At 46.3% G+C, this 27,505-nt stretch overlaps 1 protein-coding gene and 1 long non-coding RNA gene across 17 annotated transcripts in view; one reads left to right on the plus strand and one right to left on the minus strand.

Moving 5' to 3' along the window:
- The window catches only part of DIXDC1 (DIX domain containing 1), a 71,056-nt gene that overhangs the window by 29,201 nt on the left and 14,350 nt on the right, over nucleotides 1–27,505 (plus strand). For 11 of the 14 annotated variants that reach the window (XR_009250202.1, XR_009250203.1, XM_058690228.1 and 8 more), the window contains 9 exons: nucleotides 3,132–3,261; nucleotides 6,780–6,905; nucleotides 9,693–9,924; nucleotides 11,203–11,310; nucleotides 16,588–16,700; nucleotides 18,188–18,336; nucleotides 24,095–24,184; nucleotides 25,350–25,403; nucleotides 26,954–27,004. Coding sequence is in view for 12 of the 14 variants with exons in the window: in XM_058690228.1 (XP_058546211.1) it covers nucleotides 3,132–3,261; nucleotides 6,780–6,905; nucleotides 9,693–9,924; nucleotides 11,203–11,310; nucleotides 16,588–16,700; nucleotides 18,188–18,336; nucleotides 24,095–24,184; nucleotides 25,350–25,403; nucleotides 26,954–27,004 (1,053 nt within the window). In the remaining 2 variants the exon portion in view is untranslated. Of the gene's footprint in view, nucleotides 1–3,131; nucleotides 3,262–6,779; nucleotides 6,906–9,692; nucleotides 9,925–11,202; nucleotides 11,311–13,641; nucleotides 14,032–16,587; nucleotides 16,701–18,187; nucleotides 18,337–24,094; nucleotides 24,185–25,349; nucleotides 25,404–26,953; nucleotides 27,005–27,505 lie in introns of those variants that run through there. The other 3 variants (XM_058690229.1, XM_058690233.1, XM_058690239.1) reach the window with 3 other exon arrangements.
- Nucleotides 3,256–13,429, minus strand: LOC131488442 (uncharacterized). 3 transcript variants are annotated; one of them, XR_009250209.1, is made up of 5 exons: nucleotides 12,913–13,429; nucleotides 7,955–8,025; nucleotides 7,673–7,730; nucleotides 4,020–4,284; nucleotides 3,256–3,346 (listed from the first exon to the last, which is right to left on the minus strand). It is a non-coding gene; the product is annotated as an uncharacterized LOC131488442 (long non-coding RNA). The 3 variants fall into 3 exon arrangements; XR_009250207.1 differs by having other exon boundaries at nucleotides 7,673–7,967; XR_009250208.1 differs by having other exon boundaries at nucleotides 7,673–8,025.

A 27,505-nucleotide genomic window follows, 5' to 3' on the forward strand; every position in this document is an offset into this window, starting at 1 on the left:
GGAAAATGTGTTTAAAGGACCTAGCAGAGGGGCACCTGGCCGGCCCAGTTGGTGGAGCATGTGACTCTTGATCTTGGGTCATGGGTTTGAGTCCCATATTGGGCACAGAGTTTACTTAAAAATGAATGAATGAATGAATGAATGAATGAGTGATCTAGCATAACCCTTGACACAGAGTAGGTGATCAGAACAGTGGTGACTATTATTATCATTTATGCTGTAGAATCCTCTTGTTGGAAACCAGAGGTGAGATTAATGTGCATGAAAAGTACTGTTAGAACCTCTCATCAGTTTTGCATCAGACACAACTTCTATTCAGTAGCCAAAAGAAGGCTGTGGTTACTCAAGTAGAAATGATCTTGGTCTAACATAAACCATTTGTTCTTGTCTGCCCCTGCATTATTAGCTTTTGCAATCATTTTAAGTCTTGGCCTGATGAAATGTGACAAGTGATTCACTGACTCAAACAAATATTTGTTGTGCACCTGCTACCCTAAAGTCCAGTACTTCTGAGTTGTTGTGACCCCCTGCATAGAGCATACTTCAGACCCGAGCTCCTTTGAGCTCACTGTTCCCTTTGCCTCATTTCCTCTTTCAGGAACCACCCCCCCCCCCTGACAACCACAAAAGTGTGGGCTCAGTTTGGGCTTATGATCTCAGCACCGTGTGTGACACTGGACGTCCTCGGGGAGATCAGAGCTGGGCTGTGGGAGGGTCAGGGAAGGCTTCTTGGAAAAGGTGATGCTTGGGCTCAGCCTTAAGAGGAGACTGCAGGCTCAGGGAGGGAGAGTGGCTGGAAAGTGTGGTGCGTTTGGGGCACTGCACATGGTTTGGACCAACCGAAACGCAGCAGGCAAACGGGAGGGTAGTGAGTAAGCGGAGAAGAGGCAGCGGCCAGCACATGACTAAATGCAGCCAAGATGGTTGGATTTTATCTTGACAGGAGAGGCCAGTGAAGGATCTGAAGCAGGAATGTGTGGAGGGTGGGTTGAGGATGATAGTAGATACAGGGAGACTGGTTAGGAATTTTATTATTTTATATATGTGTATATATATATATATATGTATACACACATGTATATACACATATATGGGTTTTTTTTTTTAAGTTTTATTTATTTATTTATTTATTTATTTATTTATTTATTTATTTATTTTGAGGAAGACAGAGACAGCATGAGTAGGGAAGGGGCAGAGAGAAGGAGAGAGAGAATCCCAAGGAGGCTCTGCACTGTCAGCGCAGAGCCCCACATGGGGTTCAAACTCATGAAACCGCGAGATGGTGACCTGAGCTGAAACCGAGTCAGATGCTTAACCAACTGAGCCACCGAGGCACCCCTAGGTGTTTTATACCTAAGCCAGGGTCAGATCCCAACTGTTACCCTTAATGCCTTTTTTGGTCCTAACTCCTTTGCTCCAGAGCAGAGTGGTTTACTACAGAGGTACCCTTTGCCTCCCACGGTGCTTGGGCTGTGCAGCAGGAGCAGACCTTGGGCAAGGGTCTGGCCCACATTAGGCAGAAAGTGTGGCCACCCCTATTATACCAAGTGAGTGGGGTAGCACAATGCCCTTGGTCAATGCTTGGACCACAGTTAGGCGTTTCAGTACCAGATCTGCTGTGTCCTGGCTGGGGCCTTGGGGATGTTCCATCACTTCTCTGAACTTGATCCCTAGAATGGAGAGGATACTGACCCTTCAGTGTTTTTGTGAGGATTAATTAGATGGTGATAACGATGAAAATAATAATGACTGTTAGGCAAGCATCAGTTGCGTGGCAGGTCCTGTCCCAGGCACCTTCATTAATACGATAAAACACATATCAAATTCCAGAACTAGTGTTTAGTTCACATAGACACTCGATTCCTTCCCCTACTGCCTGCTGATATGGCACTTCCTACAGTTTGTCAGCAGCTGATAGATTATTGCCTTAGTACTGTCTTTATAAAGGACTTCATTTATTGCCACAAATCGACCCAGAGAAAATAACGAAGATTTAATTCAAGCTCAGGAAGCAATCAGTGGGTAATTTCCAGCATTTTATTGAAGAAGTACTTGTGGCATAGAAATCAACTATTCTTCAACCAGCTTGTAATATAATACCGTTAGCCCTTGAACCTAATGTTTAGGGTCAGGGTCTTGGGCTTCTACAGAGACCAGACAGAGCTGCTGATTGTTCTGGGATATTGTTCATGTGCTCTTTTGATATTTAAGTGTCCATCTTCAGAACAAATGCAAAATTAGAATAAACACCTGGATGCAAGCTTTGGTAGGGGACAAAATGGACTATGTAGGGGGATCCGAGGGCTGGGATGAGTTGTGTGTCCCTATCTGGGCCCGACAGGCTTCTGATGATGCTGGGTTTACCTTTGTCTGACAATAAATGAAAGCACACACACACACACACCCCCGCCCACCCCCCGCGCCACAACCTCTGCCCAAGTCTTCAGGGTACTGCTCACCAAAGCTTTTCTTTTTCCTTCTTTGTGCAGATTTTAGGCAACTAGATCCTCTTTGACAACATAAAGCACGGATTAACACAAACTCTGTAGCAATCCCAGGATTATGGGCTCAGGAGAATAAATCTCGAGTTGACAGTGAGATGATTTCCATTAAGTCTCATTGTGAAGAACATAGTGATGGGAGAGGTTGTTCTGAGCTGGCTTGCTGTTGTTTATTCCTGATTCCCCAAGACCAGTCTTATGAGTATCAGTGTCCATTGTGCATGTGAGAATGAGTGATTGTTCTTGAGAAGCACAATGGGTTACTGGCAGCAGTGATCACACCCAAAAACTGGCTGTGCTTCTCCACTGGCCCCCATCCATGGTCAAGGGAGCAAAACTCAAGGAAAGCAGGAGTCCTACTCACTGAAACACTCATCTGTTTCTCCGTGTCTACACTGCCACCAAGTCAGTGGTTAGCTTTCCCTGAAGACTGGCAACTAGCATAAAATTAGAGATTTTTAGAACAGGCTCCATGTCTCACCATCTTTCTTCCTTATTTCCTTGAAACCTCCTCCTCCCTCTGGATGTGGATTTCCCACCGTAGTCCAGTCTCAAATGTTGCCTCAGAGGGTGCAGGGCAAAGGAGAAGAATCATATTCCTTTCCCTTATTTCCACCTTTGATTTTCCAGCAACAGCTCCAGGCGTATGTGGCCTGGGTGAATGCACAGCTCAAGAAGAGGCCAGCAGTGAAGCCCGTGCAGGACCTGCGACAGGATCTTCGGGATGGGGTGATCCTGGCATATCTCATCGAGATCGTTGGTCAGTGGGCCCTGGACCGATGCCAGCACAAACCAGAACATGCCTTCTTTATCCTCCATGTGCCCTTCCGAGCAGTTTGCTTCTTCTTTATAACACATGGAAATGGAAGTAGAGAAGGTTTAACATTCTTGCCCATCATTAACTCATTTATTTATTAGTCAATAAACAGTGTGCCAGGCACTCTATTAGGCTTTGGGAATGTGATTGTAAGCACAGTCTATGCTCTCAGGAGTCTCCCAATCTAGTTGGAAAGACTGGAAAGTGAACTCATTCCATTAATGTACTTAGGACTCTGATAGAGTAAGGACAGATAGGAGCACCTGGGTGGATGGAGGCGCCGACCCAGTTCTAGGGGCTCAGCGGTGGCTTACCAGAAGCACCGATGTCTAAACTGAGGCTGGAAAAGGAAGTAGGAGTCAGGAAAGAAGAAGGAGGGTTCCCAGCAAAAGGACCCCTTCTGTGAAACTACCATCATGCCTCACAGAAGGGTTTCCATGAAGAGCCCTGGAACTGTTGCCAGTCGCCCTTATTGGATGGTACCATACCCTTCTTTCTACAGCATTTGTCCACAACTCTGTTATTACTATGTGTTCCCACGCACTGAGCGCTGACTGTTTACCTCTCTCTCCCATATAGACCGAGCTCTTATTTAAGAGCAGGTAGGTACAGTGTAACTTTTTTCTCTGTTCCCACACCTCCTACCAAGTGCCTGGCACGGAATAGGTACTCAGACATTACTGTTATATTCATCAGCTGACCTTGCTTAGAATCCTTGAGAGAGTCGCTTGCTCCATCCTTACAAGTGGTGCAGAAGGAGCCAGGTTTGCTACAGGCAGCTTCTCCGTCACTGCCTCACAGGGCCAGCTCACGGATTCATCAGGGCATTCGTTTCCAATGAAAATAACGATGGTAATAGTAATAGCTGCCATCTGTCGGACACTTTTTAATCTCATTTCATTTCATTTCCTTTGATCGTCCAGCCTTGAGAAGCACCTACCATCATCCCTGTTTTCAGGAAACAAGCTTAAAAGAGAAGACTTATAAACATAAATAAATGAATTCCCTGAGCACTTAGAATAGATGAAGCATTGCGCTAAGCGTGCTACTTTGGATGGTTTATGCTACAGGTGTGATGCAGGTACTGCCATTTTATGCCATCTCTCACGAGGTTGAGAAGGGCTGGGCAATTGTACAAGGCCACATAACTGTACGTGGCAAAAGCTAGACCTGCTTTAATTCCAAAGCTCATTTTAAACATTATTTTTCACTTGCTGGAATAGATTATACTTGAAAATATAATCAGACAGAAAATGCAGAAGCTACAAAAGGGTGTAAAAGCCTTTTTTCCACCCGCACCAACTACGTGTTCTTTCTGGAAGCAAGTAGTGTTAGCAGTTTCTTACATTTCTTTTCAGAGATATTCTATGCATATACAAGCAATATGAATATGTATTCTTTGGTTTCCCGAAACCCAGATTCTTAAGTGCTGCATTTTATTGTGATTTTGCTATATGGAAAAACTCGCTGAATTCACTGCCTTGTTCCCTGTTCTTTCTTTAACAAACCCTCACTGGGCTTTTGATCCCACCTCTCCACTTACACTGCTCTCGTCAAGGTCACAACCTTTGCCTTATCCAGCCCAGTGGCTCGGCCTCAGTCCCCATTTTATTCGACTTAGCAGAACTTGACACGGTCGGTCACTCCCTCCCTCCTTCAAACACTCTCTTTTCTTGGCGTCCAGGACTCTCCTTCCTTACTGGCTCCTCCAGCTTGCTCTGCTGGCTTTTTTCCTCCTTCCTGACCTCTAAATGTTGAGACTCTCCGCATTCAGTCCTTATCCCTTGTGTTTTCTCTGTCCCCAAGTGATCTCCTCCCACATCTGCATCTTAAGCTCTAAACTTTTCCTTGAGTTCGAGACATGAATATCAGCTTCCTGCTCAGCATCCCAGCCTGGCTGTCTAAAATGCAACTCTACAGGGGCGCCTGGGTGGCGCAGTCGGTTAAGCGTCCGACTTCAGCCAGGTCACGATCTCGCGGTCCGTGAGTTCGAGCCCCGCGTCGGGCTCTGGGCTGAGGGCTCGGAGCCTGGAGCCTGTTTCCGGTTCTGTGTCTCCCTCTCTCTCTGCCCCTCCCCCGTTCATGCTCTGTCTCTCTCTGTCCCAAAAATAAATAAAAAACGTTGATAAAATGCGACTCTACCTCCACATGCCCTAAGCAGAGCTTTTGATACCCTTCTCTCCACCAACCCCTCTACCCTCCAGATTTCTTCGCTGAAATCACACACGGCGTCTGTTAAAGTAGAACTCTTGGAAGTTGTCCTTGATTATTCTCTTTTCTGCCTGTTTTGTACCCAGTCCTTCACATGGGCTGTCTGCTTCGTATTAAAATTTTACCTGATACCTGGCTTTTCACCTGTCAGCCTTTCCCACTCAAGCCCAAACCATTATCCCTTGCCTTGACAAGTTTCATTTTCTAACTAGTCTCCCTGTTTCTGCTTCACATAAATTAAGCCCATATAGAGCCAACTTTTTTTTTTTAAGTTTATTTATTTTTTGAGAGAGAGAACATGTGCATGCATGCATGGGGAGGGAGCAGAAAGAGAGGGAGAGAGAGAATCCCAAGTGGGCTCTGCACTGCACTGTCAGCGCAGAGCCTAACGCAAGGTTCTATCTGTTCATGACCTGAGTCGAAACCAAGAGTCAGACGCTTAACCAACTGAGCCATCCAGGCGCCTGTAGGGTCAACTTTTGAAAGCACAGATCACGTAACTTCCTGGCCTCAAACTCTCCATTGGCTGCCCATTACTCTTAGAATAAAATTCAAGTTCTTTACTTTGGTCCACAGAGCCTTAAATGATCTGGCTTTGTTTACCTGTCTAACTTCTCCTAGGACTTGACTCCTCTCTCTCTCCACTCCAGCCATGCTGGGCTTAGAGCTGCTCTTCAGAGAAGCTGAGCCCATTCCCACCCTGGGGTTTGGACTTGTGATTCCTCAGTCCAGAATGCTTCCTCCTTGAATCTTAACATCTTTTACTGTTCAAGTCTCTGCTCAAATATAGTATCACGATCCCACACTTTTTTGTTTTTCCTCGTAGCACGTATCACTACCTGAAATTCTATTAAACACAAACTGGTTAACTTGATCATCTGTTATCCCTAGAGATATAAACTCTGTGATGGAAGGGGCTGTGTCCATCTCGTTTATTGTTGTTTCACTGTTGCCCAGAACGGTACCTGGCACACAGCAAGATGCTCAATGAATATTTGTTGAGTGAATAAGGGGACACACAGTAACTTCACAGGCCCCTGGATACAGCTTTGAAAATTTGAAGACCCACCGAAAGGACTTTGCTCTCCTATTCCTCCATCCAAATTACAAGCACCAAGTCCTAACACACTTGCACATTTGTATATAATCTTAGCATTTACATCAAATATTCCTTTTCTCAGTGTCTGGCTATTATGAAACTTTGGTATGGTTCCTCCCGATAACTTCACATATTTTCTCTCTTTGAACAGCAGGAGAAAAGCTGAATGGGGTACAGTTGAGTCCCAGTAACCAACAGGAGATGAAGAACAATGTGGAGAAAGTGCTACAGTTCGTGGCCTCCAAAAAGATTCGTATGCACCAGACTTCGGCTAAAGGTCAGTGCCTCATCACGTCTGGGTCAGCTTTACCCAGTGATTATGAGCCTCAGAAGGACCATCCGTCGTGTAGCCGAGGGTTCTGAGTAGACTGGAATAGGATTAAGTCTGTGGCCTCATATCATTTTTCCATAAAGAGAGTTACCCTCTTGGGATGCGGCGATTCTCAAAATCTGAGTGCTTTTGAAAACCTGGGTGGAGATAGACATTCTCTATTCATTTTAGTTGAATAAAGGTTTGCTTGAGTGTGTGTACAAAAATTAATCGAGTAGAAATGACAAGACCGGAGTATTAACTTTAGAATGTCTCATTTAAGGGGCACCTGGGTGGCTCAGTCGGTTGAGTGTCCGACTTCAGCTCGGGTCGCGATCTCATGGTTTGTGGGTTCGAGCCCCATGTTGGGCTCTGTACTGACAACTCGAGCCTGGAGCCTGCTTCAGGTTCTGTGTCTGCCTCTCTCTCTGCCCCTCCCCTGCTTGTGCTTTGTCTCTCTCTCTCTCTCTCCCTCTCTCTCAAAAATAAGTAATAAAAACATTTAAAAAAATAAACTCTAGAATATCTCATTTAAGTTATCAAATTGAAGATAGATGATGTTTTCCAAGTTACTTGGGTTTCATGCCCAAGAATTATTTCAAATCATATTAGCTTTATTTTTTTCCATCCAGTTTTCCAGAAGAAAAATATTTATGGCTTTTTTTTTTTTTTTTTTTTGATAACACAGAATATTTTGGGCAAGAGGAAAGGGGCTCTGGGACCTCTGCACATACCTTCTCTTGTAGCCACACGACCAGAAGAGGACACTGCTCAATTCACTTTGAGCCCAGGCTGCAAGGAAGCAATTGTTTAGGGTGTCTTGAGAGAGCACAGGCTCCCTGGCCCTCCCGCTGTTTCTCTAGAACTGATTGTAGATCTGGTTCTGTTTCAGCTTCAGTTTCTGGGTCTGATGGCCCAGGGCTCTGATGAGAAAGGGGGCCAGAGGGAGCCTTCCTTCTGTGTTGGATTATTGGCGTTCTAGGTGTTGGGGTCATTCAGGTGGGGCCGATTCTTACCATTGAGAGCACCCTGTAGAAGGTATCAATCAATCTTTTTCCAAGCCTTGCATATTTACAATGCTGTGAAACTAAAAACATGAGAGTTTTACCCATTCCCTTACGTGAACTTTCACCAGACCTATCACATTGGTTTTTTTTGTGTGCATTCTTCTTTTTTTCTAGGGCAAAATTTAGGGTGTCGTAATGTCCGTGCTCTGGTCCCCATGAGGGGTGGGCTTAGGGATCTGGCCCATTAAAGTTAGCTATTTTGAGGGAACACCGCCGTTGAGGACATCATTGTCTTTTACCTGGAGAAGGGCAGCAGTTTCCTAATTAGTCTCACTGCCTCCCATCCATCCGCTCTCCACACTGTAGCCAGGATGATCTTTCTGCGAAGACATATGCCCCTACCACTGCTCTGTGTGTGCAGGTCCTTATGGGAGAACCCAAAGTCCTTCCTGGGGCTTGCCCTGCGCTTTCTGACCTCTAATTTCTCCCCTTGTGGCCTCACCCCCTTACCCTCTCCCCTTGCACTTTGGGCCCTAGCTGTGCTGTACTTTTTCCACTTCATCTGCCACAGTTGCATGCATAGAAATACAATGCAAGTCACATATGGAAGTTTCTGAGAGCCATATTTTTTTTAAAAAGGAAATAGAAGATAATTTTAATAATATATTTTAACCCCAAATATCCAAAGTATTATCAGTGCAACATGTATTCAGTATAAAAGCTATTAATGAGATATTTTGCATTCTTCTTTTTTTGTACTAAGCTAATGAGATGTGTTTCAATCTGACTTTTTTTGTGCTAAGTACCACCCTTATAGCACATTCAATTCAGACTATATCTTTAAAATTTTTTTTAATGTTTATTTTTGAGAGAGAGAGAGAGAGAGAGAGAGAGAGAGTGTGTGTGTGTGTGTGTGTGTGAGCGGGTGAGGGGCAGAGAGAGAGGGATACATAGAATCCAAAGCAAGCTCCAGACTCTGAGGTGTCAGCACAGAGCCCGATGCAGGGCTCAAACCCACCACCTATGAGATCATGACCTGAGCCCAAGTCGGACGCTTAACCAACTAAGCCACCCAGGTGCCCCCAGACTATATCTTTTAAACGCTCAGTAGCCACATGTGGCTAGTGGCTCCCATATCAGATGGCACAGCTCTCGTAGGTCATGCTCTCTCTCACCTCTAGAGCTTCACGCCTGCTCCATCCTCTTGGAACACTCTTCTCCTCCTTCATCTGATGAACCAATCAAGTCTCACTTTAAAACTTATTTCCCCTATACTCTCTCCCTGAGCCCTCTAGACTAGACAAGATGCCTCTACTTTGAACTCCCAGAGAATCCTGTACTTCTACCGTAACACATTACCATACTTTGTTGTAAATGCTTCTGTTTTATTTTTAATGTTTATTTATTTGAGAGAGAGAGCACACACGAGTGAAAGCAGGGGAAGAGCAAAGAGAGAGGGAGACAGAGGATCTGAAGTGGGCTCTGCGCTGACAGCAGAGAGCCTAATTCGGGGCTCGAACCCACGAACTGTGGGATCATGACCTGAGCTGAAGTCGGATGCTCAACCGGCTGAGCTATCCAGGCGCCCCTGTAAATGATTTTAAATGTTCTGTCTTCCTGTTGAACATGGCTTTGTGAGAACAAAGACCTTGACTGCCTCGCTTACCTGTATCACTAGCAAATATGTGTTCAATGAGTGAACCCTCTGCCTCTGTCTTAGGACCTCTGGGTGTGTTCTGTCCCTCAGATATTGTGGAAGGAAACCTGAAGTCTATCATGAGGCTGGTCCTTGCCTTGGCAGCTCATTTCAAACCTGGCTCCAACAGGACAGTGAGCCAAGGACGGGACTCCAGAACCCCTCTGCAGAGTCACCAACCACACTGTGCCACTGCTGTGGCCCAGGGGGCAGCTGCCGCTCTGGCCGATGTGTGTCATGACATGTCACGGTCGGGACGGGATGTCTTTCGATACAGGCAGAGGTAAGGGTAGAAATCTGGGGGTGGGAACTTGTTCCTCTCTGAATTTCCTCCTTTAAATGATACTGTGCAGTAGACAGAAGGATCACCCAAACAGCCCCACGCTGCAGAAGAGAGCAAGGAGTGTAGGTCAGAGAGGACACTCCACGAGAGAAGAGCCCTTTAATTAATTTATGTTTTATTTTAGAGAGAGTGCATGCATGTGCACGCAGGGGAGAAGGGCAGAGGGAGAGAGAGAGAGATGTTTTTAAATGTTTATTTATTTTTGAGAGAGAGCGAGAGGGAGAGAGCAAGAATCCCAAGCAGGTTCCTCCACGCTGTCAGCACAGAGCCCGAAACGGGGCTCAAACTCACAAACCGCAAGATCATGACCTGAGCCAAAATCAAGAGTTGGATGCTTAACCAAATGGGCCACACAGACGCCCCGGGAGAGAGAGAATTTTAAGCAAACTCCACACTCAGCGCAGAGCCCAACATGGGACTTGATCCTATGACCCTGGGATCATGATCTGAGCCAAAATCAAGAGTCGAATGCTCAATCGAGTGAGCCACCCAGGCACCCTGAGAAAAGCCCTTTAATATTTTTTAAAAATGCTTATATGTTTTTATTTATTTTTGAAAGCGAGTGAGAGAGAGAGAGAGAGAGAGACAGAGCACGAGCTGGGTAGAGGCAGAGAGAGAGGGGGACACAGAATCTGAAGCAGCTCCAGGTTCCGGGCTGTCAGCAGAGTCCAGCGTGGGGCTTGAACTCATGAACTGTGAGATCATACCCTCAGCCGAAGTTGGAGGTTGAAACTCCTGAGTGACCCAGGCACCCTGAGAAAAGCCCTTTTAAAAGAGATGTTTATTTTGCAGTTAGCAGAAAGTAAAGGAATCACATTTGTAATTTTTTGCTCTGATGCCCAGAATTTTAAATATATGCCTTTGGCACGGCGTGTTTTCTACACCGGGAGATATGTGGGAGCAGTGTTCAAGTCATCTGGGGGAGTCTCTCTAGAATGTATGCTAAAGCCAGCCTGTCCTGAAGGAAGTCATGACAGGAAACATTTTGGGGGTTATATGTCTGCTGGGAGAGAGCAAGACCCTGAGGTGTTGCAGACCCTAGGGAAATCCATCTGTCTGTCTTCCCTGCTGGGTGTCGAGGGTCTTTAAGGCCGGGGCTTGGCCTTACTCCTCCTTCTTCCCCTGGCACTCTCAGAGTGGCCAGCTACCGGTTCTCGTTGAGTCGACCCGAACTGAAAGACTGATGCCCTCTCCTTTGCTGGCGTCCTCCGGCTTTAGGAACAACAGCGTGGACGAGGAGATTGAGAACCCTTACTGGAGCGTGCGAGCCCTGGTGCAGCAGTATGAAGGGCAGCAGAGGTCCCCATCTGAGTCCAGCTGTAACAGGTAAGTGTGGCGCCAACTTCCCACCACTGCCGTCCTGGTTAAAGGTGGAATTCTTGGGGATTCTCAGCCTCAGGTAGCAGCACAACAGGCTTTAAGGCTCCTAAGCCTTTTCTCTTTCCCTCAGTTTGTTTGACTTCAAAGGGGGTAGTCTTCGGCACTGCTTTGCGGTTTTGTGCTGGCAGGCAGGCAGGGAGGGTGGGGTGTTGGTAAATTTCCCACACAAGGAAGTTTTTGTGCAGAGCCTCAGTGTCACTGCTTAGGTATGTCCACATGGGGGCCTGTGAGGGCCCAGCCCCTGGTTCTGATACTTGCGTATCAGCTGCCCCCGTGTATGACAGCCAGTTCCACAGAATGGCCTTTGCACCTGAGCTTAACTCTAAGCATGGCCTGAGAAGGCTGTCTAACACTTACAACAAGAGAAAAAACTGAGCAGAGTTGTCTGAGAGCATGAGAATGTTCCAAACTTTCATTTATAGGGCTAGGAATTGCAGCAGATTAGTGTGAATTTGAGTGGGCTAAGATGTTTGTGACTCTAGCAGAAAGGCCATCTGTATCTCTTAGAGCCAAGTGCAGAGACCAAAACAGGACACAGTGCTCTAATAAAAGCCTGATCGATGCCAAGTGCAGTGGCAGAAAAAGACTACTTTCCTAGCTCATGTAAATCATGCTCCATAAATACATCCCCAGAACGTGTTAGCTTATTTACTAACTTCATTTCATAGCTGAATCATACTTAATTTATGCTCTTAGGACCTTTTCTTTCCTACCCCAACCCAGCTTAGCCTGTTCTCATTACACCTAAGTGTTCCTTGTCTTACATGTATCTTATGTGCATTTGTCTTCTTCCTATTTCTTTTCCACATAAAATTCTGTCTTAGATTGATAGACCATTTCTTAATTTATTGCAGTCACATGGAATTCCTCCCAGCACTTCACTAAACTGATAATCTTGCTCAACTTTCATTTTCACCTTTAATAGATTGCCTTTTTATTTATAAAATTTACATAACATAAAATTAGCCATTAATCATTTGAAAGTGTACAATTCAGTGGCATTTAGTACCTTCATCATCTTGTGCAGCCATCACCTCTATCCAGTTCAAAGACATTTTCATCACCCCAAAAGGAAACCCTGTACCCATTAAGCAAGGGGTGTGCTAGTAGGGAGAATCTGAGCCATTTCTTCCTTGGCTTGCTCCTTAGACTATCACTTGGTACAGAATCAAAGGACGTTTCATTGTATAATGAGATCTATAGCTTCCTGCATGGCTACAGGCCTTTCACTTTGTTGTGCCTGCCAGTGAGAGAGAGAGAGAGAGAAAGAGAGAGAGAGAGAGAGAGAGAGCAAGAGAGCACCAGGGGGGAGAGAGGGAGAGAGAGAAGTCTGCATTTCTTCCAGAGAACACCTGCTTCCTTCCTTTCTGGCAGAACTCAGACTGGGGCTGGGGCTGTGACACAGCCGGAACTAGGGACCCACTGGAAATCGGGCTGTAGTGGGTAGACAGTGACAGTTTTCTGGGAGGGGGTCAGATAATAGTTCGCATTTCCCTTTCACTCCTTCCTGGGTTTTAAATTTTTTTTGTAAGCTGACCGCTCACTCACCTCTTTGGGAGGCTGGGTCAGCACCTTGCGTTTTCCTCCATGAGCTCCCGGACCCAGCAGGCTTTGGAACATTCTGCCCTCCCACCCCCTTCCTCAGGGTGAGGCCATCTCATGACTTAGTGACCCCTGAAGGCCCGAGACCCCGCGATGTAACTCTGAACGGGGAGTGGCTCGGAAGATGGGGAAGGTGGCCCCCTGCTTTTCCAGATTCCCTGGCGGAGCCCTGACCGCCTGTTGCTCCGTAGACCTCGGGCGGGCCGGCCGGCCTCTTACTGTGTCCACGCAAAACGACCTCGGGCTTGGAAAAAAGAACACGCGAAACGCCTTTGGGAAGGTGGGAGATGGGCGTTCGGCGGGTTTCCGGGCGCGACCCCGACTCTACACCCCGCTGGGCGCCCCCTCCCACCAGGAGCCGGTGACACCGGCCCCAGACCTCCTTGACCGCGAAGGGAGGGGTCGCGAGGAAAAGGCGTTTCCAGCCCCGGGGCGCCCGGGGCCCCGCCCTTGCCCCGCGCCGGGCTCGCGCTCGCGCCCCCCCGCCCCCAGCCCGCCCCGCCCCTGCCCGGTCCGAGCCCCGCGCCCGCCCGTCGCGCCGCCAGCCTGGAAGCGGGGGCGGAGCGGAGAGGGGCGGGAGGCGGCGCGGAGCCCGGGGCGCCAGCGAGCTCGCCGCTGGGACCCGACCGCGCAGCCGGAGCCGCGGGCGGCGCTGCCCCGCGCCGGCTATGGGGTGAGATGCCCGCGCCCGGGGGCACGCCCGGAGTCGCGCGGCCGCCGCGATGCCGCTGGCAGGGACCCGCAGCCTGCGAGGGGAGGTGGCTTCCGCCCAGGCCGGGCTGCTGCAGCGTTTGAGCGGCCGGGACAGCGCGCCTGAGACCCGGCAGCATCCCCGTCCCCGGGGCCGGGACGCCCGCCTCCCTGCGCTGCCGACTCTCTCCCGCGGTCGCGGCCGGCAGCTCTGGTAGCCGGCCTGCCGGTGGAGTGGTTCCTCGGGCCCCAGCGCGGGGAGACATGCCCGAATTCGGGAGCGCCGGGACTCCCAGCCTCGCGCTTCACCCGGGGAAGCAGGCTCGCTGAAGCCGGAGCCAGGAGGGGGACCATGGGAGGGACGCAAGTCAAATGGTGAGCAGAGGCCACTTTGGCTTTGGAGCTGGGGGGGAGCGGGCGGGCGCAGGGCCAGGACTGGAGGATGCTGTCGGCCTGAGACCGACCGGGATGGGTGGGGGCGCTGTACTGGGAAGGACGGGCTGCTGGTCTGGGATTGTCACTACAAAATACAGTGAGTGGGTGTAGGAAACTGGAGCCGGCATAGGGGCCAGAGGAGTGGCCCTTTACCTTATCCTGTCTTGGCCGTGGGAGGGCACTTGAGGAGTAAACAGGACTCTTTCCCTTTACCCGTTTTCAAAAAATTGATTTTACTCTAATTTGGACCTCGCTGGGGGGTTGTTTGTCTGATGTTAAGATTGGAGAGATGTTAGGCCTGTGGGAATTAAGAAATGTTATCAGTCACACCTGATTTGTAATCAGTTCCCTGATTTTCGGGGATTATGATGGCAGGTAGGGGATTGCTTGTTTACAAAATAGGGGTTTTGAGCTAATCGGGAAGAGCCTAGCATTACAATACTCTTCCTGTGACCTGAAGCAGAAGATTGGAAGCCTCATCTCGATGTGGCCCATCTCTAGCAGCAATCTTGCTGCTCCCACATGTGCCCCAGGATTTTGCTTCCCCGGTCCTTTATTTTTTTGACCTGACCACCTAGTTTCCTGGTCTCCCCTCTCTGTGGCCTCACACACTGGCAGCCTCAAATTCAAGAAAGAGAAATGTTGTTTTTCTTTTGGCCGCACTGCCACTCCCCCAGTGGGGCTGGGTATGCAGACATCCTCCTCCTCCTGCCCTTATAAGGGGGACCGCTCACTTAAGAGGGAGAAGGTGGAGCTGAGCATGCGTCTCTGCTTTGAGGCCAGCAGTTTTCCAGCATCCTTGCTTCACACCCCTCTTCCCACTCTCCCCCCCCCCCCCCGCTCCCCCCCCACCCCCCGCCGCGTCTCACACATACCCACTGTGGTCCAGCCAAATGCAGACAGCGGATCGCGTCAACCATAACACCTTGTCAGCTAAGGAAGTGTTTTTATCGTTTCTCAAAGGAGGGCAGCTGATGCAGGCGTCTTTCTGAGCGTCGATCCCCATTTCTGCAGGGAGGCGAATGCCGCGGCCTGAATGGTCAAAAATCTGTTCTCCTGTTAAATGACATAGTACTCTCAAAAGTATTATATAAAAGCAAAGTACACTAATGCTTTTCCAGCAGCTAATTCATGTTGGCCTGGAAGTCAGATTACCTAAATGGTGAAAGATGGATAAGAGAGTTCTATAAAAGCAATTACCTTTACTAAATACCACTTCTTGCCACTCTCTACTTCTCTTGTCTGCTTGGACTATGGATCCGTAGGTAGGGTTCAGCGACGTTCTGTAATTTGAAGAAGGAAAAAACTTTACATTTTTTCTGCGGTTCTAATAAGGATGAGACTGTATTACTGGCTGAGGTCATTCCCACCAAAGCCCTCAAACTCGGGATCAACGAGGAGGACGAGACACCAGTCCTCAGGCTGCTTTCGAGGTTTTGAAATCTCTGACTACATCCACTTTTGCTCAGCTCTTGCTTTTACTGGTTTCTAGGAAGACAAAATGTTAACTCCTGATCATGGCTGTGAGGATTAGCCTGGGAGACTTCAGGGGCACATTAAGTGGGTCAGCGAGTCCTAGACACTTTCACTGTTGTCTGGGTGATGGATTTGGAAAGAATTCCTGAGAGGGGGGTGGGCCTGGAGACCCCACAGCCCCTGAGATTGTTTCAGAGTTGAAGTTCTCAAGGTGCGGTGCAAAGAGAAGAGGCTCTTCAGATTCCTTTCCCCTATCAGATGGAAACATCAGCCTCCCATTCCTATCTTGTCTTGTAGATTTGCTGTTATTCTGCGTGGCTTTAAAATTCATGTTCCCTGACCTTCCCAGCTGTCCCTCCCAAGGCTGCTAGTTGTATCATAATTTAGGAGTTGCTGAGAGGATTCTGATGACAGTTCACAAATGGTGTAGCAGGGATCCAAGTAACTCTTTGATGGTGCAATCAAGTAAACCCTTCCCTTTGCCGAGCAAGTCTTTTCCCGTTTTCCTCATCATGTCCCATCCTTGTTGATGTATCACTGCCCCTTTGCCCAGCCCCGCACTGTCCACACTCTGGCCTTTTCTCCCCCTGAATCACCCTCAGCATTGCCCCCTCCTTCGGGATCAGCCTAGGGCTGATCTACCACTCTGCCGGTGATGCTTGTGTCTGTGGGACACCAATGGATTGGAAGTAGATTTTTCCTTCCAGCTCCCAAAACTACTAAGACACACATTAACTTCAGTCTTTGAACCTGGGCCCAGGGACGGAGGTGATGGTAAGTAACAAAAATGGCAAAGACTTCCTAGGACTGGGTCATTCATTCATTCAACATTCATCTCATTCCTTCAGTAAGTTCATCCTGCACTCATTCAACAAGTGTCCATTCATACTGTGGGCTGGGGACTGTGTTAGGCACTAGGAGGAAGATGAGTAAGAACATATCTCTGGGATAAATTATGAAAGTTGGCTTCCAAACCGCTGTTCACAGTAATCACTTGTCTTCGTTTTCCTTCAATCACAGCCTGACTTCACCCAGTCCTATCCACAGCGCAAAGAGCGAGTCCATTATAACCCAGTCGGAGGAGAAGGCAGATTTTGTGATTATTCCCTCTGAAGGGATAGAGAACAGAACAGGTACTGTCTGTCAGCGTGCCTGGGTTGGCTCAAGCCACAGCCCTTGCCTTGAAGGCTTGGGGGATCCTATCTACCTATAAACTTCCTGGCCTTCTCCCTCCCCAAAGTCCATGCATGCTAGGTTAGCTCTAAAGGGCTCTGATGTCTTTGAGCCAGTGAATGTGGTTATCCTCTTGCAGAATGTCACTTCTGATGTCACAGCTGTCCAAAATCTTACAGCAGGGGAGATAGGCCTTTCCTCTGCTGGCTGCCTATGAATTAGGAAACAACTGTGGGGCAGTCTTTCGAAGCGTCATTCAAGTAAACAGTTTTTATTATTCCTGTGTTATGGAAATAATTCCAATAACCCTTTGACTTAAGTTTGAACCAGGAGTATATAATATAGGCGGAGGTATCTGTGGGAGGCTAAAAAACAGGTCCACATCCGGCTTTTGGACTACAGAAAGGACCACAAAGGGATCCCTTTGTTTAGACTTCTTACGTCTCAGTTGCTCTCCTTTTTCTTACATAAACATAGAGGGAAGGAAGGAGGCAGCAAAGCATGTGATTTCAATAGAGTTTTATTCATCTCTAAGGGTTGTAATAAAACTGAAGCCCTCAGAAGAAAACGAGTTAAATCCCTCCCACTATCCCTGGCATTAGCACCAAAGAGTCAGTCATGTTTTTGACTCGGAAACTCCTGGGACCTTGGGGAGGGAGAGCATTTACCGAGTGACTGCTCTGGGTCAGGCACCACGGAGTCCTGCACACAAGTTACCTCATTCAATCTTCACAGCAACCCAGAGGAATTACCTAATTACATTCACACCGACAAATGAAGACATTTACTCAGAGTTTATACCCTTCGGTATTCCATAATGCATTTTTAATGGTGTGCACACAATTAGACGGGATGAAACAGAAACCAGCGAAAGGAGACCATAAACATAGGAAAATAAAACAAAACCAGGGAGCAAGATTGAACAGTTTACACAAGTGTGTTTTCACTGGTTTGTTTCCTGTGTGACTCACACAGTGTTGTTTGTGAAAAGGGCTCAGGTACGAGGGAAGGGTCCAAGGAATATTAAATTGAAGTCTCCCCCCTGAAGCTCTACAACAGCCAACAGGAATTTGGTTTTCCAAAGCTCCTGTCTTTGTACCTGGCAGAATCCAGCTTTGGGATGTCAGTTGTAGAGAATTAAGAGTAGGGTCTCTGTGTCCCATACCAAGACTCCCAAGGAGGGTGTCTTGTGACTTCTTAAAGGTTCTGAAGGGGACCAGTTTCCCCAGCAGAGTAAGTGATGCCTCCAGCCGGCCCAGCCTGGAGTCTGAGGGAACAGTGGGCTCTTCATGTCTCACAACCCCACCTAGCGGAGAGTCCAGTCTGTGCAGTGAGGACAGGTTCAGAAGGCCAGTGACCCAGACCTGTGAGCGCAGAGAGACTGAACGCTTTCTGCCGGCAACTGTTTGCTCCAACATGAACTATACGCCCCCCTCTCATTTTGTAGAGGAGACAGACTCTCCGTTTTCCCGAGACTGGCGACCAGGCAGCCCCGGGACCTGTCTGGAGACCTCATGGGAAGAACAGCTGCTGGAACAACAAGAACATTTAGAAAAAGAAATGGAGGAAGCAAAGAAAATGATATCAGGATTACAGGTAGCTCTTTCCCGCATGGTTTATCCTTGGTGTGACAGTTGATTATTTAAGTCACCAGTGTCCCCTGAAAATACAGTGACTCCATTTTGCATGAGGTCAGGGTTGAATGGGGAGTTCAGACAGAGGGAGAAGTACTCAAAGAGCGGAACATTCCTCCGGTATGAGGACTCCTAAATGGGCTGTACGGATGCACGGCTGTTGGGATTTCTGCAGGCATGGGGGCCATCATGGACCCCTACCAAACCCTTTTTCTGGCTTTCTGCCGGCAGGTGGGTTTCTCCCCTGTCCGCAGCTACAGACCTGCAGTTGCCGGCTTCACCCAAGAATGGCACTGTGAACAGTCAGAAATTTTTCCCTAGGAATTCTCCAGCAGGAAGAGTGTAAGCCAGTAATACCACAGGTCTCCCTTTGAGTCTAGCTAAGGGATTTAACTCCCTCCTAAAGCATGTGCAAGTGGGTACCGAGCCATAATGATCAGGTAACAGAGGTTCTCCTCGAGCAACAAAGCCCTTCAGTCTTTTCTATACCTTCTTGCCAGCTCGGCAGTTCTCTCCCAGAGGCCCACTGACCCACTTGACTTAGTTCCTACCCTGAATGACCCCCGATCCTCTTTCTTTGTGCGTCTGTCCCTGTGTTGGGGAGCCCTTGTAGTGTGCTGGTGACCCTGAAATTGCCTAGGAATATTCCTTTCTGTTTGTGCTGGGAACCGCACCGCTTCTGAATTGTCAAATATTTATGGATACGTAAACAAAGGCCACATTATGTGAGTGGCTCTGGCAGCCGGCAGGCGGTGGAGGGCGTGCTCCCAGTAGCCAGCCATGGGGTACAAAGGGTTCCTAAAGAAAAAAGGAGATTGGTGCCCAGTGAAACAGTTTGCATAATGTATGCCCCAGGAGCTGAGGAGGGCTGGAGGAATGCTTCCTGCCTAAACATTCCCAAGGAGAGTTGTTGATTTTTCCCCATTTGCTTTGTTATTTTTTAAATGTTTGCATTTGAGATCCCTTATCTGCCACTCCATTAAGGGCTGGTTTAATTAATGGAATTTTTTTGTGTGTGCTAACTTTGGGATTATGCCCAAGTGGGTCTTTCCCAGGATAATTTGCATGATATGAACATAGATATCCATCAGTTTGGCTTTCAGTTTGGTTTGCATTTTTCAGTCTGGGAGAAATCCGATGGCAGGTTGGACAGAAAAAGAAGAGATTCGACAGGCAGAAAGTCAGCATCCCAATATTCCCTGCAAACAGAGTTGTTTCATTCACAGCCACATGATCACAATGAGAATTCAGTTCCATTAATAGAATACAATGGGGCTCACAGCATCCACTAGGCTTCTTAACTCTTTCATTGATAAGCAAGTTGCATGCTAAGCCACGTCCAGGATTTCTGACTCACTGTGTGCCTCAGTTAGAGCCTGCTGAATACGTGGCCATGAGAGTTAGTATTTCTGTGATGTTGCTCTCCCTTCGCTCCCTGCAGCCCTGTGGCTTCTTAAACTTGTCTTCTTATACCTCTGGCCACGCTCCGAGGGATAACCAAACTCATTTGATTTATTAAATAAAATCTTATTATTAGTTAGTGCTTGGTAGACCAACCGGTGGCTGGATTTCAAACGGTTTTTATATCCCAGCATTTGTGATGCAATTTGTGTTCTGTTTATTGAAACAGGACTTAACCTCTGTAACTCTTTGGAATGAATAGAGACAGAATTGAAATATAAAATGGGGACACATTCTTAAATCTTTCACTAAGCTGACAGGTATCAAATTACCTACCTGCATAGGTAGTTACAAGTTCTGTGAGTGCTAAAGAATACAGTTTGGGGGCCTTCTTTAAAAATTAGATTACAGACTATGAGTACAGTTCTCTTTGAACAACTCAGGGGTGGGGCAGAGGGGCACCCATGCCCTGTACAGTCGCAAATCTGCATGTAACTTTTGACTCCCCTAAAACATAATTACTAATAGCTGACTGTTGATCATAATGATGCATTTTTGGAGTGTGGGGCAGGGGGGAGTCCAGAGCTGATGGCCAAGAATTTTTGAAACATCTTTGGTTCAAAAGGTGATTTTATTAAAGCACGGGGACAGAACCCCTGGGCAGAAAGAGCTGCACTGGGGTTGTGAGGAGTGATTGATTACACACTGGAGTTTGGGGAGGTAAAGGAAAAAGGGTGTGTGCGTGTGCGCGTTGTAGGGAGAGAGAGAGAGAGAGAGCGCACACGTGCACAAGCAGGGGAAGGACAAAGAGAGAGGGAGACACAAAATCTGAAGCAGGCTTCAGGCTCTGAGCTGTCAGCACAGAGCCCAATGCGGGGCTGGAATTCACGAACCGTGAGATCATGACTTGAGCCTAAGTCAGATGCTTAACTGACTGAGCCACCCAGGTTCCCCAAGAAGACTCTTAAGATACTGGAGGCCTAACTATTGTCAAGCTAAGGTTGTTTTTCCCTCTACTGAGGCACTAACATTAAGACAGGAGGGAGTTCCTGGAGAAACGTTCTACTCAGCCTATCTCAAGTATTTGTCACTGGGCTGCAGGTTGTAAGGAAACTTAATTTTACCTGCCATTCCCTTCTTGCCTTTGTTCCGCACATCACTGTGGAGGGATGGGTAATGTTGGGGCTCCAGGAAACTGAGTCTATAGGTTTCTGGACATTAGGCTAATGATAAGGTTGCCTTTTCCTTAAAAAAAAAATTTTTTTTTTAAGTTTATTTATTTTGAGAGAGAAAGAGCACAGGAGCAGAGAGGGGGAGAGAGAGAGAGAGAAAATCCCAAGCAGATTCCGTGCTATTAGCATGGAGCGTGATGTGGGGCTCGAACTCATGAACCGTGAGATCGTGACCTGAGCCGAAGTTGGACACTTAACCAACTGAGCCACCCAGGCGCCCCACAATTGCCTTTTTCTTATAATTTTACTAAGACATTTATAAACTGATAGAGACTCCTGTCCTACACGACTGTGATCTCTATCAGTTATTTGGTTTTTCCTTTCCTTTGTTCTTGGGCACCCAGGAGTGCCTGAGGAATATCACACATGTGTCACCTGGGCGGGGGGTGGGGGTGGGGTCTTTGCGGGGTGTTAGCTTGCGCTTTGCCCTCAGCTTGCCTGTGGCTCCCTCATCACATAAGCTTTACTAATAAATATTTGGTTAATACATATTTTGAATGTTATCTGTATTATATACTGTGTTCTTATAATAAAGTAAGTTAGAGAAAAGAAAATCATGAGGAAAAAAACCAAATAATCAGGTTAAGAAACAGGTGGAAGACATGAATAGATATTTCTCCAAGGAAGACATACATCATAGGTGGCCAACAGACGCATGAAAAGATGCTCCCCCTCACTCATCACCAGGGAAATACAAATTAAAACCGCAACGAGATACCACCTCATACCTGTCAGAATGAGTAAAATTAGCAACACAGGAAACAACAGGTGTTGGCGAGGATGCAGAGGAAGGGGAACCCTCTTACATTGTTGGTGGGAATGCAAGCTGGTGCAGCCACTCTGGAAAACAGTATGGAGGTTCCTGAAAAAGTTGAAAATAGAACTACCCTATGACCCGGCAATTGTACTACTAGGCATTTATTTACCCAAGTGATACAAAAGTGCTGATTTGAAGGGACACATGCACCCCAACATTTATAGCAGCATTATCAACAATAGCTAAATTATGACAGTCCAAATATCCATCGACTGATGAACAGGTAAAGAAGATGTGGTATGTATACATGTATATACACACATACAATGGAATATTACTGAGCCATCAAAAAGAATGAAATCTTGGGGCGTCTGGGTGACTCAGTCAGGTAAGCATCTGACTTCGGCTCAGGTACTGATCTCATGGTTTGTGAGTTTGAGCCCCACATCAGGCTTTGTGCTGACAATTCAGAGCCTGGAGCCTGCTTTGGATCCTGTGTCTCCCTCTCTCTGCCCCTCCCCTGCTCACACTTTGTCTCTCTCTCTCTCAAAAATAAATAAACATTAAAAAAAAAAAAAAACTAAAAGAAAATGGTCCACATTTGGTTTAACCTTGTCTAATTAAAAAAAAAAAAAAGAATGAAATGTTGCCATTTGCAACAACGTGGATGGAGTAGAGTAGATTATGCTACACAAAACAAGTCAGGCAGAGACAAATACCATATGATTTCACTCATAATGTGGAATTTAAAAAATAAAACAGATGAACATAAGGGAAAGGGGGGAAAAGAGAGGTAGGCAAACCAGAAGAGACTTAAATGATGGATACCATATATGGTTGATGGGGAAGGGGTAGGCAATGGGCATTAAGGAGGACACTTGTAATGAGCACTGAGTGTTGTATGTAAGTGATGAATCATTAAATTCTACCAGGGGCGCCTGGGTGGCTCAGTCGGTTGGGCGTCTGACTTTGGCTCTGGTCATGATCTCACGGTTTGTGAGTTCGAGCCCTGCATCGGGCTCTGTGCTGACAGCTCAGAGCCTGGAGCCTGCTTTGGATTCTGTGTCTCCCTCTCTCTCTGCCCCTGCCCCACCTGTGCTTTGTCTGTCTGTTTCCCTCTCTCTTAAAAATAAACATTAAAAAAAAAAATTAAATTCTACTTCTGAAACCAATGTTATGCTGTATGTTAACTAACTAGAATTTAAATAAAAACTTTAAAAAAAATCATAAGGTGGAGAAAATATATTTGCAGTACTGTACTATATATATATATATAAAAAATCTGCATATAAGTGGACCCAGGCAGTTGAGACCCTTGTCATTCAAATTCAACTGTACAATATTAAATATAGGGTTTTGGAGGGGCAGTGCATGTGGGGGCAGGGGGCCCTGGGGTTTGAGGTTCCTTAGCTTTAGGGTAAATCTGCCCTTCCTTCATATTCTAATGAAAACAAAGCCTGGTGTGGGGAGTGGAAATGAATGAGGACATCTCTCTGTAAATGATTTCATTTTTGTTCTATACAGGTTGCCCTAGGGAGTAAAAATGCACAATTATGAAAACAAACAAAAAAATCAAACAAACCCAAGTTAGTGCTGTAAATGTTTTATTAAGATTTTTTTTTTCAAGTAATCTCTATACCCAGTGTGGGGCTTGAACGCACAACCTTGACATCAAGAGTCACATACCTAAATGTGTTTTAAGTAATGCATTATAATAAAGTTTTCCTTTTTTTTTTTAAAGTTTGATTATTTATTTTGAGAGAGAGGGCGGGGAGGGAGAAAACAAGTGGAGAGGGGCAGAAAGAGAGGGAGAGACAGAATCCCAAGCAGGTTCTGTGCTCTCAGCTTAGAGCCCAACGTGGGGCCCAAACTCACGAACCATGAGATCTTGACCAGAGCGGAGATCAAGAGTTGGATGCTTAACTGACTGAGCCACCCAGGTGCCCCTATAATAAACTTTCTAAACTGGGATAATTCAACACTACTTTTAGTTCACTTTCCAGCTGGTAGAATTCAGTTGGGGCAGCTGTGGTTTGAAATGTAACTTCTGAGAGGGAAGTTCTAGATTTTTGAGGATTTACTAGGACCAAGGAGCAGAGGATCCAGGTGCATCCAGAGAGATGAAAGAGGCCTAAGCATGGGACGGACAAAAGGAACTCTCCATAGTTCCAAAATGAGCAATAGGACGTATCTAAGGACCAAAAATTACCAAGGAGATCATTAGAGGAAGCCCAGTTGTGATTTCAATTTGGGATAAGTTTACCAAGCTCAACCCTGCACTCATTCGTCTGATGCAAGTCCGGTTTCTTTCTACTTTTGTGGTTATTCAGGCCTTACTGCTCAATGGATCCTTACCTGAAGATGAACAGGACAGGCCCTTGGCCCTCTGTGAACCGGGAGTCAATCCTGAGGAGCAACTGGTGAGCTCTTTCTCTTGTGACTGGACCACAGATAATCTGCTTTATGCATTTGATTTGCTTTTAGCCTTTGACTACACCATCAACTTTGTCCACACCATCTTGAAATGCTCTCTTCCCTGACTCCAGCTCTTCTGGTTTTCCTCATAAGTTTCTCGACTACTCTTTGTTCCATCTTTCCTCCATCCCTCGTCCACAAATATTTATTGAGTGCCAGCTACTGTTTTGAGGTGCTAGAGATATGGTGATCTCAAAGCAGACCCAAGACCCTACCCTCACAGCGCTTACATTCAGGTTCCCTTTGAAGCTTCTCTTTCTCTGCCTATGCCTGAAATGTTGGTGCCCCTCAGAGTTCCACTGGTGACTGCCTTCTCTCTTAGACATCGACCTGGGCAGTGTTACCTGCCTCCATGGCTGCACTCACTTCCAGCTTGACTCAGATGTTGCTTCTCAAGTATTTATCTCTGGCTCAGTGCTCTCTACGGAGTTGGGGATTTGTATGTGCAGCATCTAACTACCTGCTGATTATCTCCACTTCTGTGTCCCATAAGCATTTCAGTTCAGAGTCCTAAATTAAACAGCTTTTCTCTCCCCACCACCAAAACTCCTTGCCCCTTTGGATTCTGTCTATCATTATCCACCCACCCAGATACCCAAAGCAGACATCTCAATATCATCCTTGAATCCTTTTGGCCCTTCTGTCTGTACCTAGTCAGTCACCAGGTTCTGTCAGTTCACTTTCTATATATTTCTGTCTACTTCTCTCCATTATCACAGCCCCTACCTTTACTCAGGCCCCCATCCTGGATTCTAGCAGTGTTCCAGTTGGTTTCCTCATTCCTCTCCTGTGTTCCTCTAACTCATTTTCTGCAAAACAGCAGCCATAGCTTACCTATAAGGCAAACTTCATTTTGTCATACTTTTGCCTTTTCTCCGATGCCCTGTGCCCAGTACACACACACACACACGTGTGTAAACTTCACCCGTAGTCACTACTTATACTGCATGTGTACATACTTCCATTAGAGGGGGAGGGACTACTTCCTGTCCTCTGTGTTCATAGTACTGGGCTAGCACTGGAAAGGTGCTCAGGAAATATCTGTTGAATAAATGACCTCTGGATTTCACAACATAGCTACATAGTCATCTCTTTTTGCCTTCTATTCAGATTATAATCCAAAGTCGTCTGGATCAGAGTATGGAGGAGAATCAGGACCTAAAGGTATGTCAGAACATGTGCATTTTACTCTTTGAAAAAAATTATGGGAATATTATACAGCACTCTTGGAACAGTAATGGGTATAGGGGCAGGGATGCAGACTTGGGACGTCAGCTGTGTCTGTTTTGTGTCTTTCATTGAAAGAGAGAGATATGTCCTAAATATGGCAAAAAGGTACTGTCTCTTCAGTGTTGGTGATCATGATAGGTATCTGTGTCATTGGTTCTACTTTTTATGTTTTAAATGCTTCATACTTTTTCTTTTTTAAAAAAAAATTTGGGGGGGGGGGCAGAGAGTAGAGGGCGGAGGGACAGAGAGAGAGGGTGACTGACAATCCCAAGCAGAATCTGTGCTGTCTGCGCAGAGCCCAACACGAGGCTTGAACTCACAAACCTTCAGATCATGAGTTGAGCCAAAGTCTGATGCTTAACCAGTTGAGCCACCCAAGTGCCCCATAATTTTTCTTTTTTAACTAAAAACGGATCTAATATTAGTATGGTCTTTTTTTTTTTTATAGTTGACATACAACATTACATTAGATTCAGGTGTATAACATATTAATTTGATATATGTATATATTATGAAATGATCACCAGTATAAGTCCAGTTAACATCCATCACCACACAGGTACACATTTTCTTCTTTCAGTGAGAACTTTTAACATTTACTCTGTTAATCAACTTTCAACTACACCATACAGTATTACTAACTATAGTCCAGTATAGTTTTTTTATAATGATTTCTTCCCAGAATGCTTTTAGTTCAGTGGGTTTTTAATTTGTTGGTGTTCTAGGTATATGAGTAAAGCCATGAACCCTCTCCCCAGGAATATGCATGAGTGCATACACACATACTTGCTGACTTGAATTTTTAATAGAGTAACTTTGGAGCCCATCTGTGGAGCACATGTTACGAATCCCCATTTTAGATATGTTAATTCCAAACTCTTGATGTGATGCAATAGGAAAAGAAGAGGGTAGGGTCTCGGTTATGGGTATTCCTCTCCTAAAATCTCTTTCCTAATGACAATTATGTACATACATCTAATCTATTATAAGGGAGGGATAATTAGTATTTCATCATTGGGCTAAATGTGTTTTTGTTGAGTTTACAAAGAATAATGCCTACTTGGGGAATCAGAAGCACTCTGACCCTTTGCTGAACAAATGACATTGGGGCAGGCATGTTAAGATATGATTGTATATGTCAGTAAGGGGGATTTAGGTTATTATGATGAAGTTTGCCTGACAGTGAAGAGTGCTAACTGTAGGAATGAGAGCCTATGGGAATGGACGATGTCTTCTTTCTTGGAGGACTCTCCCCTACCAGCATTTGAGCCTGGGTACCTCAGGGAAGAATGGAATAGGTCTCCTTCTTGTCTCTATGAGTCAGCCTTTACTACTGACTGGAGCAGACCTGCTTTCTGCTTCAGTAGAGGCTTAATTTTTTGTGGACTGATTATCTGAGTTTTGCGTTCTTACTGACAGAATGAGGTAATGCTTCTGAAGCAACCCAGACGCTACCATCTGATCTAACTATATTTGGTTTGCAGAAGGAGCTGCTGAAATGTAAACAAGAAGCCAGAAACTTACAGGGGATAAAGGTAAAAAGGAAGACATTTCACTCTTTAAATAAACTCTACCTGGTAAAGTTGTCTACTGCTGAGAGTAGGTAGTAGGAGGGTAGTTGGGTCCTATGGCCTTATATACATTTGCTGGAGCCTTTAACAGGCTGTGGGGTATTAGTAAAGCCAAGTGCTTTGTGGATGGGAAGTGAAATGTTGAGGAAAATACCTTTGTTTTGTTGAGGCTTATTTCTGGTAGTCAGGACCCATGGTACTGTGCCACCCTGGTAGTTTTATATGTAAAAACAATCAGTTTTTACAGTTTTCTTCCATTCTAAAGAAAACTGTCTTCTTAAAAATTTAACTTACTTCATTTTTGAATAGTAAATACTATATTTAAAATTTTTTTAATGTTTATTTTTTGATAGAGTGCACATTCACGAGCAGGGAGGTGCGTGAGCAGGGGAGGGGCAGAGGGAGGGAGACACAGAATCCGAAGCAGGTTCCAGGCTCCGAGCTGTCAGCACAGAGCCCAGTGTG

Source organism: Neofelis nebulosa, chromosome 10 (genome assembly GCF_028018385.1).
Source record: "Neofelis nebulosa isolate mNeoNeb1 chromosome 10, mNeoNeb1.pri, whole genome shotgun sequence".
NCBI classification, from domain to species: Eukaryota; Metazoa; Chordata; class Mammalia; order Carnivora; family Felidae; genus Neofelis; species Neofelis nebulosa.